The 13,727-nt window shown below is 38.3% G+C and overlaps 1 protein-coding gene and 1 long non-coding RNA gene across 3 annotated transcripts; both read right to left on the bottom strand.

Moving 5' to 3' along the window:
• Positions 1-350: 350 nt before the first annotated feature.
• Positions 351-976, bottom strand: LOC145140984 (uncharacterized). Its single transcript, XR_013722384.1, has 2 exons — positions 811-976; positions 351-732 (listed from the first exon to the last, which is right to left on the bottom strand). It is a non-coding gene; the product is annotated as an uncharacterized LOC145140984 (long non-coding RNA).
• Positions 977-1,200: 224 nt separating this feature from the next.
• LOC145140982 (Tetratricopeptide repeat (TPR)-like superfamily protein) lies at positions 1,201-2,991 on the bottom strand. 2 transcript variants are annotated; one of them, XM_079074352.1, is made up of 2 exons: positions 2,201-2,991; positions 1,201-2,038 (listed from the first exon to the last, which is right to left on the bottom strand). In XM_079074352.1, exons 1-2 carry the CDS (start codon positions 2,601-2,603, stop codon positions 1,389-1,391), a joined length of 1,053 nt encoding a protein of 350 aa, XP_078930478.1. In that variant the 5' UTR covers positions 2,604-2,991; the 3' UTR covers positions 1,201-1,388. The 2 variants fall into 2 exon arrangements, with proteins under 2 accessions (XP_078930478.1, XP_078930477.1); XM_079074351.1 differs by having other exon boundaries at positions 1,201-2,991.
• Between the last annotated feature and the right edge of the window lie 10,736 nt (positions 2,992-13,727).

The following is a 13,727-nucleotide window of genomic DNA, read 5'->3' as shown; positions in this document are numbered from 1 at the left end:
ATTTTATCACATTCTATCAATGGTTGTATTGTGTATTTAAGAATGAATTATAATGATTGGAACGACTTTGTAAGTATATCTACGATGTCGATATAAAAATTGAAAGGATCCGATTTCAATTCAAAAAAAAAATGTTGGAACAATAAAACTTTTTCGATCCACTGTGTATAATCAACCGTCAGTATGATTCTAGAAAGAAATCACAAAAAGGTTATGTTGCTACCATTTTGAAAGGATTAAGAAGCACTAAAGTAATGTCTAAACCTAATGATTTAAAACAAAGATAAAGGATCCCAGAACAAGGAAACACCGCTTCAGTATCTCACATATCCAAATAAAGAATCCAAATAGATTTTCAACGAGTATGTGTGTGCGCGCTTTATTTTCTTTGTTCTAAAACTATATATGAGCTTTAGATGAATAAACCTACATAAAATGTTTTATATCACCGAAATACAAACCTAGATATAGTGTCATATGATGATATCATGAACATTCAAATTACTAGGTACTTTATTTCAAATTTAGGACAAGAATAAAGTCAACCAGCTGGATTTCATTTTAGAGGGGGTGTTAACCCCTGCCATGTCATATGAATGTCGCATGAGGGTAAAGTGGTCTATTTTGTTTCTTTCTAGTCTCTAACCTCTCACTTTATATTGTAACTAAGGAGTCTTTTTTTCAAAAATCATCCCCATTTGTCAGTTCTTCAGTTTCCAGTGTTTCCCTCTTCTACAATCATTTGTAACTTCAAACCCTAAGATTACATAAAATGAATGAATGTTGAAAGTGGAAATTCATGGTTCAAACCTGTAAAATACTTATATATGATCCTCCTGTCTTGATGCCACGTGTCCTTGTGCTTCCCCAACATCCTTTCCTCTTTCATCCATAACTTATTATCTGAATGAACATCATCATAATCAATGATAATTGAGAAAATCAACTATGCTGAAAAGAAAACAAAATGTTAAAAGTTATACTGGATAATTATAGCAAGTTCATATGCAGTTTCTTCTTCTCAATTCTCTCCTTTTCTCTATTCAAACATTATGTTACCAATAGAAGCATCCAATCTTTAACTGTTTTCTACAAGACAAAATTTTAGTATCCCATTGCATTAAATGTAAATTATAAGGGATTGATAAAGTTAGGTTAGAAAAGAACAAAATGTTCAAGAACAGAAGAACTCCAGTTGGGTATTGTCAAATAAATCTCCATCAAAAATCTTATTCAAGAATCAAAGATGGTACAACAAATTTACCTAACATATTAGACTATATCTTTTTTTTTTCTGGATAATTATCCATTGTAAATGAATCTTGATTAACTAACTGTTCTCAAAACCAGAATTAAAAAACTGTACAAAGGTTCCTCCTAGAACAGTGTCAACTCTTTTTAAAAACCGATTCCATGATACCCATTTGATTTGAGCTAAATGAAGGTACTTTTTTATGCACCAAAGATAAAATAAACCTAGCTTTTTCAATCTTCCCTGTAGCCTGAAGCCCTTGAAGTAGTTGACATATACTAATGATGCTTGGAAACCAATTCTTTTCCATACTATTTTTGCACATTGTATATGCCATGTCAAATTCGCCTTCTTTACATAGATAATGCATCATTGTTTGATATATTCTTGCATTTGGCTTGTATCCCTCATCATGTAAAGCAGAATAAACTCTTTTAGCCATATCAATATAACCAGCTCTACAAAACCCTTTTATCACCAAGTTAAATGTAACCTCATCAGGGGAAATTCCAAGGTAACGCATCATACCCATTAAACTATTAGCCTGCCATGAGCGTCCTTTATGCACCAAGAACTGAACCCTAGCATTAAAAGTTGCTAAATTTGGTAAACAGCCTCTCATCACCATAAGATTCCAAAGCCCATTTCCTATTTCTGCTCGATTCAGTTTATAGAAAGATGAAATAAGAGTAGTGTATGTGATCACATCAGGTGTGATCCCTGATTTTTCCATCTCTCCCATCACCATGTAAGCTTTATCAGGGATACCCATTCGACAAAGAGCATCTATTATAATATTCATGGAGATAATATCAAGCTTAACATCAAACTGGCAACGAACATAGCCAAGAAACGACTCAAATGCATCTAAATCCCGTGAATGTGACAAAACCTTAAGAGCAGCATTGAGGGATTTAACAGTGCGATCACAACCATATAAATGCATACCTTTGAAAGTATCGATGGCATGATTAACCATTCCAGCCTTTCCATATAACATGATAATCCTCATTATGAACCCTTCGCGTCTGCCTTGAGGAAGTGCCTTTTGATGCTCAAGTAATTGCTCGATGTAATCAAACCTCCCAGCGCCTGCTAGCCTGGAAACTGTGTCTTCAAATGCAACCAGATTTTCTATAACAAGGCGATTATTGGCATTAGCCTTGAACAAATGAAATAATTTTTCGGGGTCTCTTTCTGCCTTGAGCTTAATTAGGGCAGGTTCCTCTAACGTTAAGGGTTTCTTGATATCCTTTGCAGTCAAGGTAGTTTTAGTTTTAGAAGTCGAGGTAATGGAGGCTGGAATGGTGGTGTATGTTCTAAATCTGCGACCTAGGCGCAGAGAGAGCATATTTTCGAATCTCAAATCGGAATCATACCCATAGGAGCAAAATCTGCGGTCTTTTAAGTGGTTGAATCGAAACTCAAACCCACCCCAGGTGCAAGAATGAATGTATAAACAGAGAGAATGAGGGATCAAACGTACCTCGGTTCGTTTATAACAGATATAGGGGTAGGTCGAGAGGATAATTTATCAGAATGAATTAATTGCATTCCGAATTTGATCATGTGAAGATGATGGTGGTGGTAGATGGTGGAGGAGGTGGATTTAGCGGTGGTTAAGGGTTTTACGTTGTTGGATTTAGTGGCGATGGAGGGTTTTACGTTGTTTGGGGGTGGTGAACCAGCTCCATGTGATTAGCTGAGAAGCCATTTTAGGTTTCCGGATTGAATCCGCTGGCCCATTTGCACATAGACTTCCCCTACTGTATTTTTCATATATTTATTAATCACATTATTATTATTTTTTTTATAAAATATAATTTTCATTTTTATTATGGTATATTTTTAGAAGTAAAACCTTATAGAAAAAGAATCTATTCTAATAAATGAAAGTTTTTTTTGTTACTTGTTACATTCTCATTTAATTTGCCAAATATCATTTTGTGATTACTTTGAATTAATTTTTTTTCCACATGTCATTTTATAAGTTTTTCTATTTTATTAAATTTTATATAATATTTTAATGTAATAATTGCAATAAATATAGTAATAAATGAATATCAATTTTTATTAATCAATTTCCTTTTAATTTCAAAATTCCCAAAATTAAAGCTCATAATTTCTTTTGTTTATTTATTTAAATTATTTGTTTAAATGTAAAAGATAAAAAATATTTTCATTATAATAATTTATTATTTTTCTTATTTTCTTATAAATTCAAAATTCTTAAATATTTTGACATTTAAATGATTTTTTTAAATTAATTCATGTAATACATGGGTCTCAAAACTAGTTTGAAAGTATAGTACGTAATTTATAGAATTTTCATAATGTAGTGTTACAAAATGACAATATTTACTGAAACATTATATAATCAAACTTAATGGGAAAATGACAAACCATTGTAATTTATTTTATCTTTCCATTAAAAACATCTTTAATACTTTATTTCCAACAAAACATCTAAGTGGTTCTTTTTTTATTTTTGACAAACATATAGATTTCTAAGTTACTAATCATTATCTCATGCTAACTAAGATTTTTCTTTCTAAGGCCGATGGGAGTGGGCACGCTATGACCTCGCCAAGGAAGTGCTAGAGGCGCTAAACACCACCCCCATCAAAATGCTATCAGCCTCGCTAAGGAAGGCTTCTTATGGGCTTAACGAGAGGAGAGAGAAACATGAATGGTGTGTTTTTATTGGCTGATCCAAGTTTTTCCTTTTTTTAAAAAAAAATCTAAAATAAAACTCATTAAACTAACAAACTACCACTCCCTACCTTTTTACACTTTGGATGCTAACACTCTTCGCAACCTATGTGGCTTCAAAAAATATGGCATGACATAAAAAAACTGATGTGTTACTCCCTTTAGCCTAAGATGGTTGACAATGTGGCCTGACTTTTCCATATTCATCCCCTTCCATGTGTCTCCACCAACCACACCTAGTCTTATTCCCAACCTATAAATTTTCTTTTTTTCGCCTTCATTTCTAATAGAAAAAAAATTCATATCCACTAACTAACAAAAATCAAAGGCTCCTTCTAAGCATCATCTACAACATCTTCATACTTTCTAACCTTAATTAACCCTAATAAACAAAAGAAATTTAAGTAAAGGTCAAATACATACACTTTGATATAAGATTGAAAAAAATATATTTGATAAGTTTATCCTAGCAAAATCATATTCATTTTCATCTTTATTATGTATGGCCTTAATAAAACATCATCAACAATAACAATTGACACCAATCTCATCATCCTTATTATTGTTTCACATGATTAACCCTGAAAAAAGAGAGAGAAAGAGAAAGAGAGAGAGAGAGAGAGAGAGAGAGAGAGAGAGAGAGAGAGATAATTGCATGTTACATAAACGTATCAAAAAGAGATTTGTTTGATCAAGGTTATAACACAAATGCATCATCTAGCGCCAACTTCGTCCCTAACTTTCCAAATCAAACAAAAGATGTATTAAGATGTATTGAGTCGCTACCGTCCCTAATTTTTGTCTGTAATCTATAATGATTCGAAACTCGCTAGTTTCTTGCTAACTTTATTTTCTCCCTAATCTAATATATGTTGATCTGAAAAATCCAATGCCAACACCCCCATATCACCCTAACCTACAAAGAAATCCAAAAAACACTAATATGAAGAAGATTCTATATTTTCGTAACGGAGGGTTCATAGTGGAGTGTAACACCAATTCCAGTTATATAGCTTATTTGTGTTTATGGCAGTTAAAGACTTAAAATATGAGGTTTTTGGTAACCATGATGTAGTGGGGAAGGCACCGCAATGTGGCTTCACCCGTTAAGAAACACGCATCTTTGTGTGCGCCACGATGTGGCAAGGTATTGGCCACGATGTGGCGGTAGCTAAAACGTAAAACCCTAATTTTTGGGGTTTGTGCCCCTATTTAAGGGATGTGATGGCTAAATCAAACCTTAGCTTCTTTGTGTGTGTTTTAAGTGTGTGAGCCCATTTTGTGAAGGTAAAAGAGAAGGAGTCTCCCTTATGGCTTGTGTGCTTGGTTCTAGCCTAGATCCGGATCACAAGAGCCTGAGATATTTGATGGATCAGCCGAATCTGAACATGAGGGAGCGTCGATGGTTGGATGGGAGTGTCGATGGTTGGATGTAGTGAAGGATTATGATTGCGAGATCCTTTACCACCCGGGGAAGGCCAATGTGGTGGCTGATGCTCTTAGCCGCAAGGCGGTCGCGACTCTGATCAGAGACCTATGTTTGAGGATGACCGTGATTACTCCGTTGTTGGAACGGATTCGTGAGGCACAGGTTGAGGCTATGAAGGAAGAGCACCGAAAGAGCGAGCGTATTGTAGGTCGGGTGGCTTCCTTCGATTATGATAGAACACCACGGCCCCCAACTCCAAATCATGCATCAGATAGTTCACACCATGAGGCTTCAGCTACCTCGAAGCATAAGCAATCACGCGACCCCGTTGCATCAACACTGCCCCCAAACCTGTGATCGAAGCATCACAATAAACCACGAAATCATCAACACCCTCTAGCAGGGTTAGAATCGGCGCCTCACACAACCGTTGTCTAAGAGTCTCAAAGGTGTCCTGGTGCTCAGGCCCCCAGCAAAATGTCACCGACTTCTTGGTCATTCGGTTCAAAGGAACAGCGATCTTGGATAAATATTGAATGAATCTTCGATAATAACCAGTCAAACCAAGAAAGCTCTGAATCTCAAATGGAGACCTCGGAACCTCCCACTGCATCACGGCCTCGACCTTAGCCGGATTGACTATAATACCCTTCTGGTTGACAACGTTCCCCAAAAACTGAACATCGCACAACCAGAACTCGCACTTGGAGAACTTTACGAAAAGTCTTTCCCTCCTTAATGTCTCCAGCACTTTCCTCAAGTGTTCCTCATGCTACTCCTGAGTCTTGGAATAAACCAAGATATCATCAATAAATACTATCATATACTGATCCAGCATCGGTCTGCACACACGGTTCATGAGATCCATGAACGCGGATGGAGCATTGGTGAGCCCAAAAGGCATCACCACAAACTCATAATGACCATATCGAGTCTGGAAAGTTGTCTTCTTCGCATCCTCATCCCGGACCCGCATCTAATGATAACCCGATCACAATTCAATCTTGGAGAACCAAGATGCATCCTGAAGTTGGTCGAAAAGGTCATCAATCCTCGGGAGGGGATAACAGTTCTTCACCCTTACCTTATGTGACATCCTCATTTTCACGGCCAGAAAAGACCGATTTTGTTTATGCTTTATAAAAATCAGAGTACCTCTTTTAATAAAAATGTTGCGGAATTTGTTCCCAGAAAAACATGATAAATACATTATCAAAGCATTTCCGAAGAAATGTATTTTTATCCATTTTAAAACATTTGGGATGTCATCGTCAATACAGAAACATAAGCATAAACAGATCTTACATTCATTTACACTAGTGATCTACATCTCTTTTAAATCCCTCAGTGTAAAGTAACTTCATATCGACACCTGTGATACAAATAAGCTTGAGTGGGTCAGGTTGGGAAACCAAGTGAGTACATAGGGTTTTCAACCCACAATAATATAATTATTATGTTTAATTGTCAAACAATTAACCCAATTACCCATCCCCATTATCTTCGTTATTCTTAAGGGTCTACCCTAAGAATCATCTATCCTGCATTCGTTCATTCCGAAGTCCATCGCTTCCAGGGTGCATATGACAGGCACTAAGTCCATAGCTGTCAATGCTCGTTCGTAAAGCACTAAATCCATAGCTGCTAATCTTCATTTATCGGGCACTAAGTCCATAGCTACCAGCGTTTATCTAACAGGTACTAAGTCCATAGCTACCAGCGTTTCTCTAACAGGTACTAAGTCCATAGCTACGAGTGTTTATGTAATAGGTACTAAGTCCATAGCTACCAGCGTTTCTCTAACAGGTACTAAGTCCATAGCTACCAGTGTTTATCTAATAGGTACTAAGTCCATAACTACCAGCGTTTCTCTAACAGGTACTAAGTCCATAGCTACCAGTGTTTATCTAATAGGTACTAAGTCCATAGCTAACGATGTTATTTATTAGGCACTAAGTCTATAGCTGCCAATGTTTACTCATACCATCTTTCATCTCTCGTCGTTCATCTACCCATGTTTTACCCAACATATTCGTAGATATAAAATACATATATAGTTTAATCATTTAAAACATGTATAAAATCGTTCATCCAGCATAGAAAGCAAGTATTCAAATAATATGCACACATAGCACGTAATTTATATAAAATACTTCATATCTATGTGTAAGATGAAAGTAACTATGCACTCACCTGATTAGGTGGTGACTTGGCACTTGAACAGCACTTCGTTATCTCAAAACAATTTTTCCTCGACCAAAACCTAGTATAAATACCACTAGGGTTTAGTTTTAACGTTAACCGTGACTAATTTATAGTCTAGCTATTATTTTTTTTATATAAGCGTTAAATAACACCCAATATAACTCATAATAATAGTCCAAATAATTATTTTAAGGACCTAATAACATTACTATAATTATTTAAAAGTTATATTAAAAATTGCGTAGGCGTAGCTCACTTACAGCGGATTTTAAAGAAAATCGGGCTTTGCTCGGAGCAGCGTTTCCGAAACCGAAAGACCCTTTTTCTCGGGACTCCGGGAGTCTCGGGGCTTCCTTCGGGTGCTAGGGATTCACCTAGACTTTAGGGAGGGTTCAAAACCCTAGAGAGAGAAAGTAATTTAGAGAGAGAAAGAGAATGGTGTGAAATTTTCGGAAAATTTCGCATGTATTTATAGGAGGCGAAGCCTCTCGGATTACGCTGGGCGTCAGCAGCTACGTGTCGCGTAGTTTCGGATAAGCTTGCCAGGAGGATCCAGCTGGCTCGCACTCGGTCTCGGATGGATAAGAAGCGAAGGTACGCTGGGCGTACCAACCTCGGACGCGGGGCGTAGCGAAGGGAGACGTGTCCGAATCCGAAGTGTGCACTGATCAGCGATGGAGGGTCCAGATGCTGCCACGTCATCGTTTCTCTCTTCAGCTTCGCAAATCCGACTCCGAACTTCAAAAATTCGTATCTTCCTCGTACGAGCTCCGTTTTTGACATTCTTTATATCTACGCGAAGGCGGGAATGTACTCTACAACTTTTGTTTAGACTCCGTCGGCTAATTTTGAATTTATTTTAAATTTTATATTTTTAACAGGTCGGGACAGGATTGGTCCGTTAAACATCCGTAACTTCTTCATCCGACGTCCGTTTTCGTCTGTCTTTTTTATCGTTACGCTACTATTAACGAGATCTTCGATTCTCATTTAGGTTGTGTCGGCTAAAAACCGCTCGATCTAATATTCGAACTTCGGGTTGTACACCGCTAAGCCGAAACTTCGAAAAATCATAACTTCCTCATACGAAGTCAGATTTGGGCGTTCTTTTTATGGACGCTCTCGGTTTAACGTATTCTACGACTCTTGTTTAGATCGCTAAGGCTAAAACTCGCTCTATCGTAAATTCACTATTTACGCTTCCCGGTATCGTGTCGGTTCTGTCGCGAAACTTCGACGGGTCATAACTTCTTCGTTATAACTCGGATTTCGGCGTTTTTTATATGTACGGAACCCTTGAGACATATGCTACAACTTGGTTAAGATTATTTATTCTAAATAATCTTTTGTCGAAAAGTCGTTTTCGACCCCTATTATCTCCAGATTGACTAGCCCGGATCTACGGGCGTTACAATTATCTCCCCCTTAGGATGATTACGTCCTGGAATCATCAACGAAACAGGGCTCACATGATGACTCCATACGTTATCTCTTCATCCTAAGTAATAATTGTAACTTCTTTGTTTCTTCGAATCGAGTATCTAACTCTTGGACTCGTTGACTACAGGCGGTGCCCAATCTTGCACTTGCTCCCTATCTCACGTTAGACTCCAAATTATGACCTTCAAGTCACAATCTCGATCGTCAATGGATACGAACTTAAGATAAGTTCTTTTATTACTACAATGGACCGATGTGTCATATTCTAATGACATATCATCGTATGTTGCAATGCTTAGATTCAGGCATCTTAGAGTCAAATTCTGGAACAGACTATATCTTCCTTCATGTTCTAGTGTGATAAAATCACATTTCAACACGTAGCGTTTCTAGCTACCAACTCCTTTAATAACGAGCGCGATATTTCTATTGATTGCTTTGATTCACTTTAATCTTCTGGCTTAAGTCAGACGCTACATCGAACTTGGTTCTCCGAACAACATAACATACTCAGCGTAGTCGGACTTAATTTGATATGACCACTAGGGTCGGAATAACAATCATTTTCTTAGTCATTACCGAAACGATGGTAACGACATACTTGAATAAAACGAAATGAATTACTAGCTCCTTGGTAACCTTGTGACTTTCCCTGATCCAAGCGTGAGTCCTGTGCTTCCGGTAGTATATGCATCTACTACCTTTCACACCTACTCATACTCGTCCCAAGTATTGTCTCGCAGTTTTTCCAAGTCACCATACAGAAAATCATACAACAGTTCAACACACCAGATAACAAAACGATAACTTTATTATTTCTTGAAACTATTACATAGGTGTTCAAGTTCACCCTAGACTATGCCTCTAATAGGCTACATCATATGAAACTACGGCTACTGCATAATCCGATCTTTGGATGAGAAATCCTCATCCTTGATTCCTCGCGTTGTTGTCTGCTTCATCAAGGATCATGTGGAATGCCCTTGGTTTCGGCGGTGCTTCTGGCCTTGTTGCTTCATTTTTCTTTGGGCAGTCTCTAGACATGTGCCCCTTGCCTCCACATCCGAAGCATACCTTATCATTTTGTGTACAATCCTTGGAATAGTGGCCGATCCTTCAACATTTGTAACAGGTTACCTCTTCGTTGCATCTTCCAAAGTGCTTCTTCTTGCACTTTTCACACCACTTGGATCCATACCTTTGGTCATCCAGGTTAGACTTTGAGAACTTTCCCTTATTATCAGGCCTTGAGGATCCTTCAAGCTTCCTTTTCTCGCCAACTTCGGCTTTCTCCATACCTTTTTCCCTTATTTGGGTCTCAACATTCTTGGCTGCCCAGATGGCGGCTTTCAAAGTGGTTGCTTGTTTGACCATTGGACCAAAGTCCGCTGGTAATCCATTGGCAAACTTGTTGACCTTGGAAAGTTCCGTTGGAACTAGGTAGGGGACAAGCTTCATCTTTTCCGTAAAACTTGCAGCATACTCGGTGACACTCATCCTTCCCTTCTTCAGATTCTGGAACTCATTGTTGATCTCCAGAAGATCCTGCTCAGAGCAGTACTGCATTTTCAGTTGCACCAGGAAATTTTCCCAAGACATCTTGCTTGCTTCTCCCTTGGGCATTGTGTTAGCTAGTAGCTTCCACCAGCTTAGTACTCCAGACTTTAATTGTCTGACTGCAAAGACGGTTTTGTTGAATCATAAAAAGTGACCCTCTTGAACTTCAGCTACCGCAGCCAGCTCTCACCCGCAGTCAAGCTCCTTCATCAGCAACCGCATCCGGAGTTTCCCCTACCGCAGTCTGTTTACTAGATTACTTTACTTGTCCTTTATTGTAACACTCTCTATTGTCCAGTATGCCTTGCATGGCTACTCTTAGAGATGTAATCTAGTGTACTTCGAGAGTATCTATAAATAGAGCTCATTCTCTTGTATTCAAATACGCATCTATTATTTCTGAATACACATCTCTGAAGTTATCTTTTCTATCTCTCTATCTGAGCATCACTTCTTACTCCTACTTCTTACTAGAACATAACTGATTATAACCTCTCTCCGGAGCAAGTCTTCTATGACTTTATCACTAAGCTTGATCTTCCTTGTTAACTCGGTTTGAATGCATTCCTTGTTATGAATCAGCTTAAGTGTATACTTGATATAACAATTGTTGTTATTTCTATTCCTTTACTTTTTCCGCAACTAACTCTCTAACTATCTAACTTATTAATATTATTGTTGAGCTTTTAGATCCTTCGAGATTAACTATTCCGCAATACTACTTGTTCTAACGTTTGTTCAAGTGTGTCTCAAAGTTTTTTCTCTCAACTATTGGTATCAGAGCCATAGTGGTTGCTTTTTGAAAAACGGAACTTTGATTTTTCAAAGGGCCTTCTATACCACTGAAGCTCATTTCTTAAAACAAAAAAACTTCAAAAAATGGCACAATCATTATCTCTGAATGTTTCCAACAGTGTTGGTGGTTCTAATCGAGCCCCAATACTGGTAGCAAATGAATATCATCACTGGTCACAAAGAATGGAAAGATACTTAAGGAGACTTGGTAGAGATGTATGGCGATCCGTAGAAGAAGGACCACATGTCCCAGTCCTTACACCAGTTCAAACCGACGGCGCTACAACCAGACTAGGAGGAGGTCAACCAGTCATGAACCGTCCCACCAAGGATGATCTCGATAAAATGGAAAATGATGTTGTTGCTTTTTATGAAATCTCCTGTGGAGTTGCTCCTGACAACTTCGATATTATCATAAATTGCAAATCAGCAAAAGAGATCTGGGAAGTTCTCAAGAATTTGTACGAAGGCTCAGAACAAGCACAAGACAAGAAGCTTACTACCGCACTCAATGAGTTCAACAACTTCAAAGCTCATACTGGCAAAAGTTTGGAAGACTCCTTCAAAAGGTTCAACCTGATAGTCACCAAGTTATCCAATGCGGGCACCATCCGCAGTAACCATGAAACAAATCTTCAATTTCTCAATGGTTTGGGAAGACATTGGACTACGGCCAAAATGATAGTCCAAGGTGACAGAAAGATTCACTCTTTGTCACTCTACAAGCTCTATGGAGAACTGCAAGCACAAGAATCCACCGTACTCAAAGATTGTGCTGACTTCGGAGGACCACTTGCTCTCATAGCACAAGCCCCACTCAATCAATCCTACTCTCCCTTGTATGACACTCCACCGCAGTCATACGAAGCTGATTCAGAGTATGATGATGAAGAAGAATTTCAGAAGGCCATTGCTCTGGTTAGCCAACAGTTCAACCGTCTACCACCTCCTTCCTTCCGCAAGAATCAACATTTCAATAAACCTCCATTCAACCGTAACTTCAGTCCACAGAATAATAATTCTCGTTATCCAAAAAATTCTCATCCACCACCGCAATCTCAAAATACTCAACCAAAGGAAGTACCGCAGTCTAATCCAACCACTGACTCCGGTACTACCTCTGAAGACAAGACTGATGTTGTAATTTGTCACAAATGCAACAAAGAGAATCACTTTGCAAGAGATTGTAAGGCCAATGTAGTAAAAGACAGAGCATTCTACCTTAGAATGGCTCAAGAATTGGAAGATAAGGAAAAGGCAAGGGCATACGTAGCCCATGTCAAAAGAGACCATCAAGTTTGGTCATCCGGAGACGAAGATGAAGCCATCAGCAGTGTCAAAGGAAAAGGGAAAATCTGCATGCTGGCAACTGCGGATGATGATGAGTCTACAAAGCCGGAAAAGAACTACTGCTACATGGCAAAGGATGGAACTCTAAGCATCGTCGAACAGGTAAAACTCATGATCCAAACTCTAAACTATAGCATGCATGACTGTCAACCCTATATAGATGATCTTAATGACACTTGTGCTGCCGTCCTTACAGACTATAACAAAGCCTTCGATGAGAAGAACATTGCGTCCCAAGAGATGTTTCATGTGAGAGGATGACTGGATAACAAAAGACTCAAAATGGCTATGTTATAAAAGGACCTAGAGTTAGAGAAAGATGCAAGAAGTTTAAGTGAAACACAATTAGAGATAACTTTGAACCAGAGAGATTTAGCTCAGAGTGCAATTGTACGCTTAAATCTTTTAATCGAAAAATTGTTCAATGAAAGTGAAGCTATTGAAAATTTAGTAAATAATGGAACCATGGACAATACATACAATTGGGGTTGGTCAAATGGATATCCTACCGCAATGGATTCCTCATCCCGGTTCAACAAAGACAGACTGTATGTCCCTCCAGACCGAGAATTTTATTTCCCAGTCAATGACAAGACCTTTCCCGAAGACATCAAAACTCACTTCGGTAGACTCCATAATCTAAGCAATAATTGTGTCATTGAGGAAATCATGCTTGAGGTTTCAGGTCACACATGTGATCAAATTCCTGTCTGTGGCACCATTTACCCAAATTCTCAAACCTCATCCGTAGTTGATGAAGAAATTGCCATTGAGGGCCCCGAAGTCTCAAAAGACTTTCCATCTCTACTCTCAGACCGCAGTGTCTCACACTATAGTCAAAAGTCCCACAAAAGTCCCAACTCAGACTTACTCTGCAATAGTCCAAAAGTCACTACCGCAGTCCTCAGTAAAAGGATCTGTGACTTTTCAGGCAATTCATCATGAATTACCTATAGAGAACTTTGAAGTAGGTCAATGCTCACAGAC

This window comes from Lactuca virosa, chromosome 9 (genome assembly GCF_052849685.1).
Source record: "Lactuca virosa cultivar CGN04683 chromosome 9, Lactuca_virosa_CGN04683_v6, whole genome shotgun sequence".
NCBI lineage: Eukaryota > Viridiplantae > Streptophyta > Magnoliopsida > Asterales > Asteraceae > Lactuca > Lactuca virosa.
The sequence above is the reverse complement of the archived record's forward strand: the minus strand, read 5'-3'. Positions and strand labels throughout refer to the sequence as shown.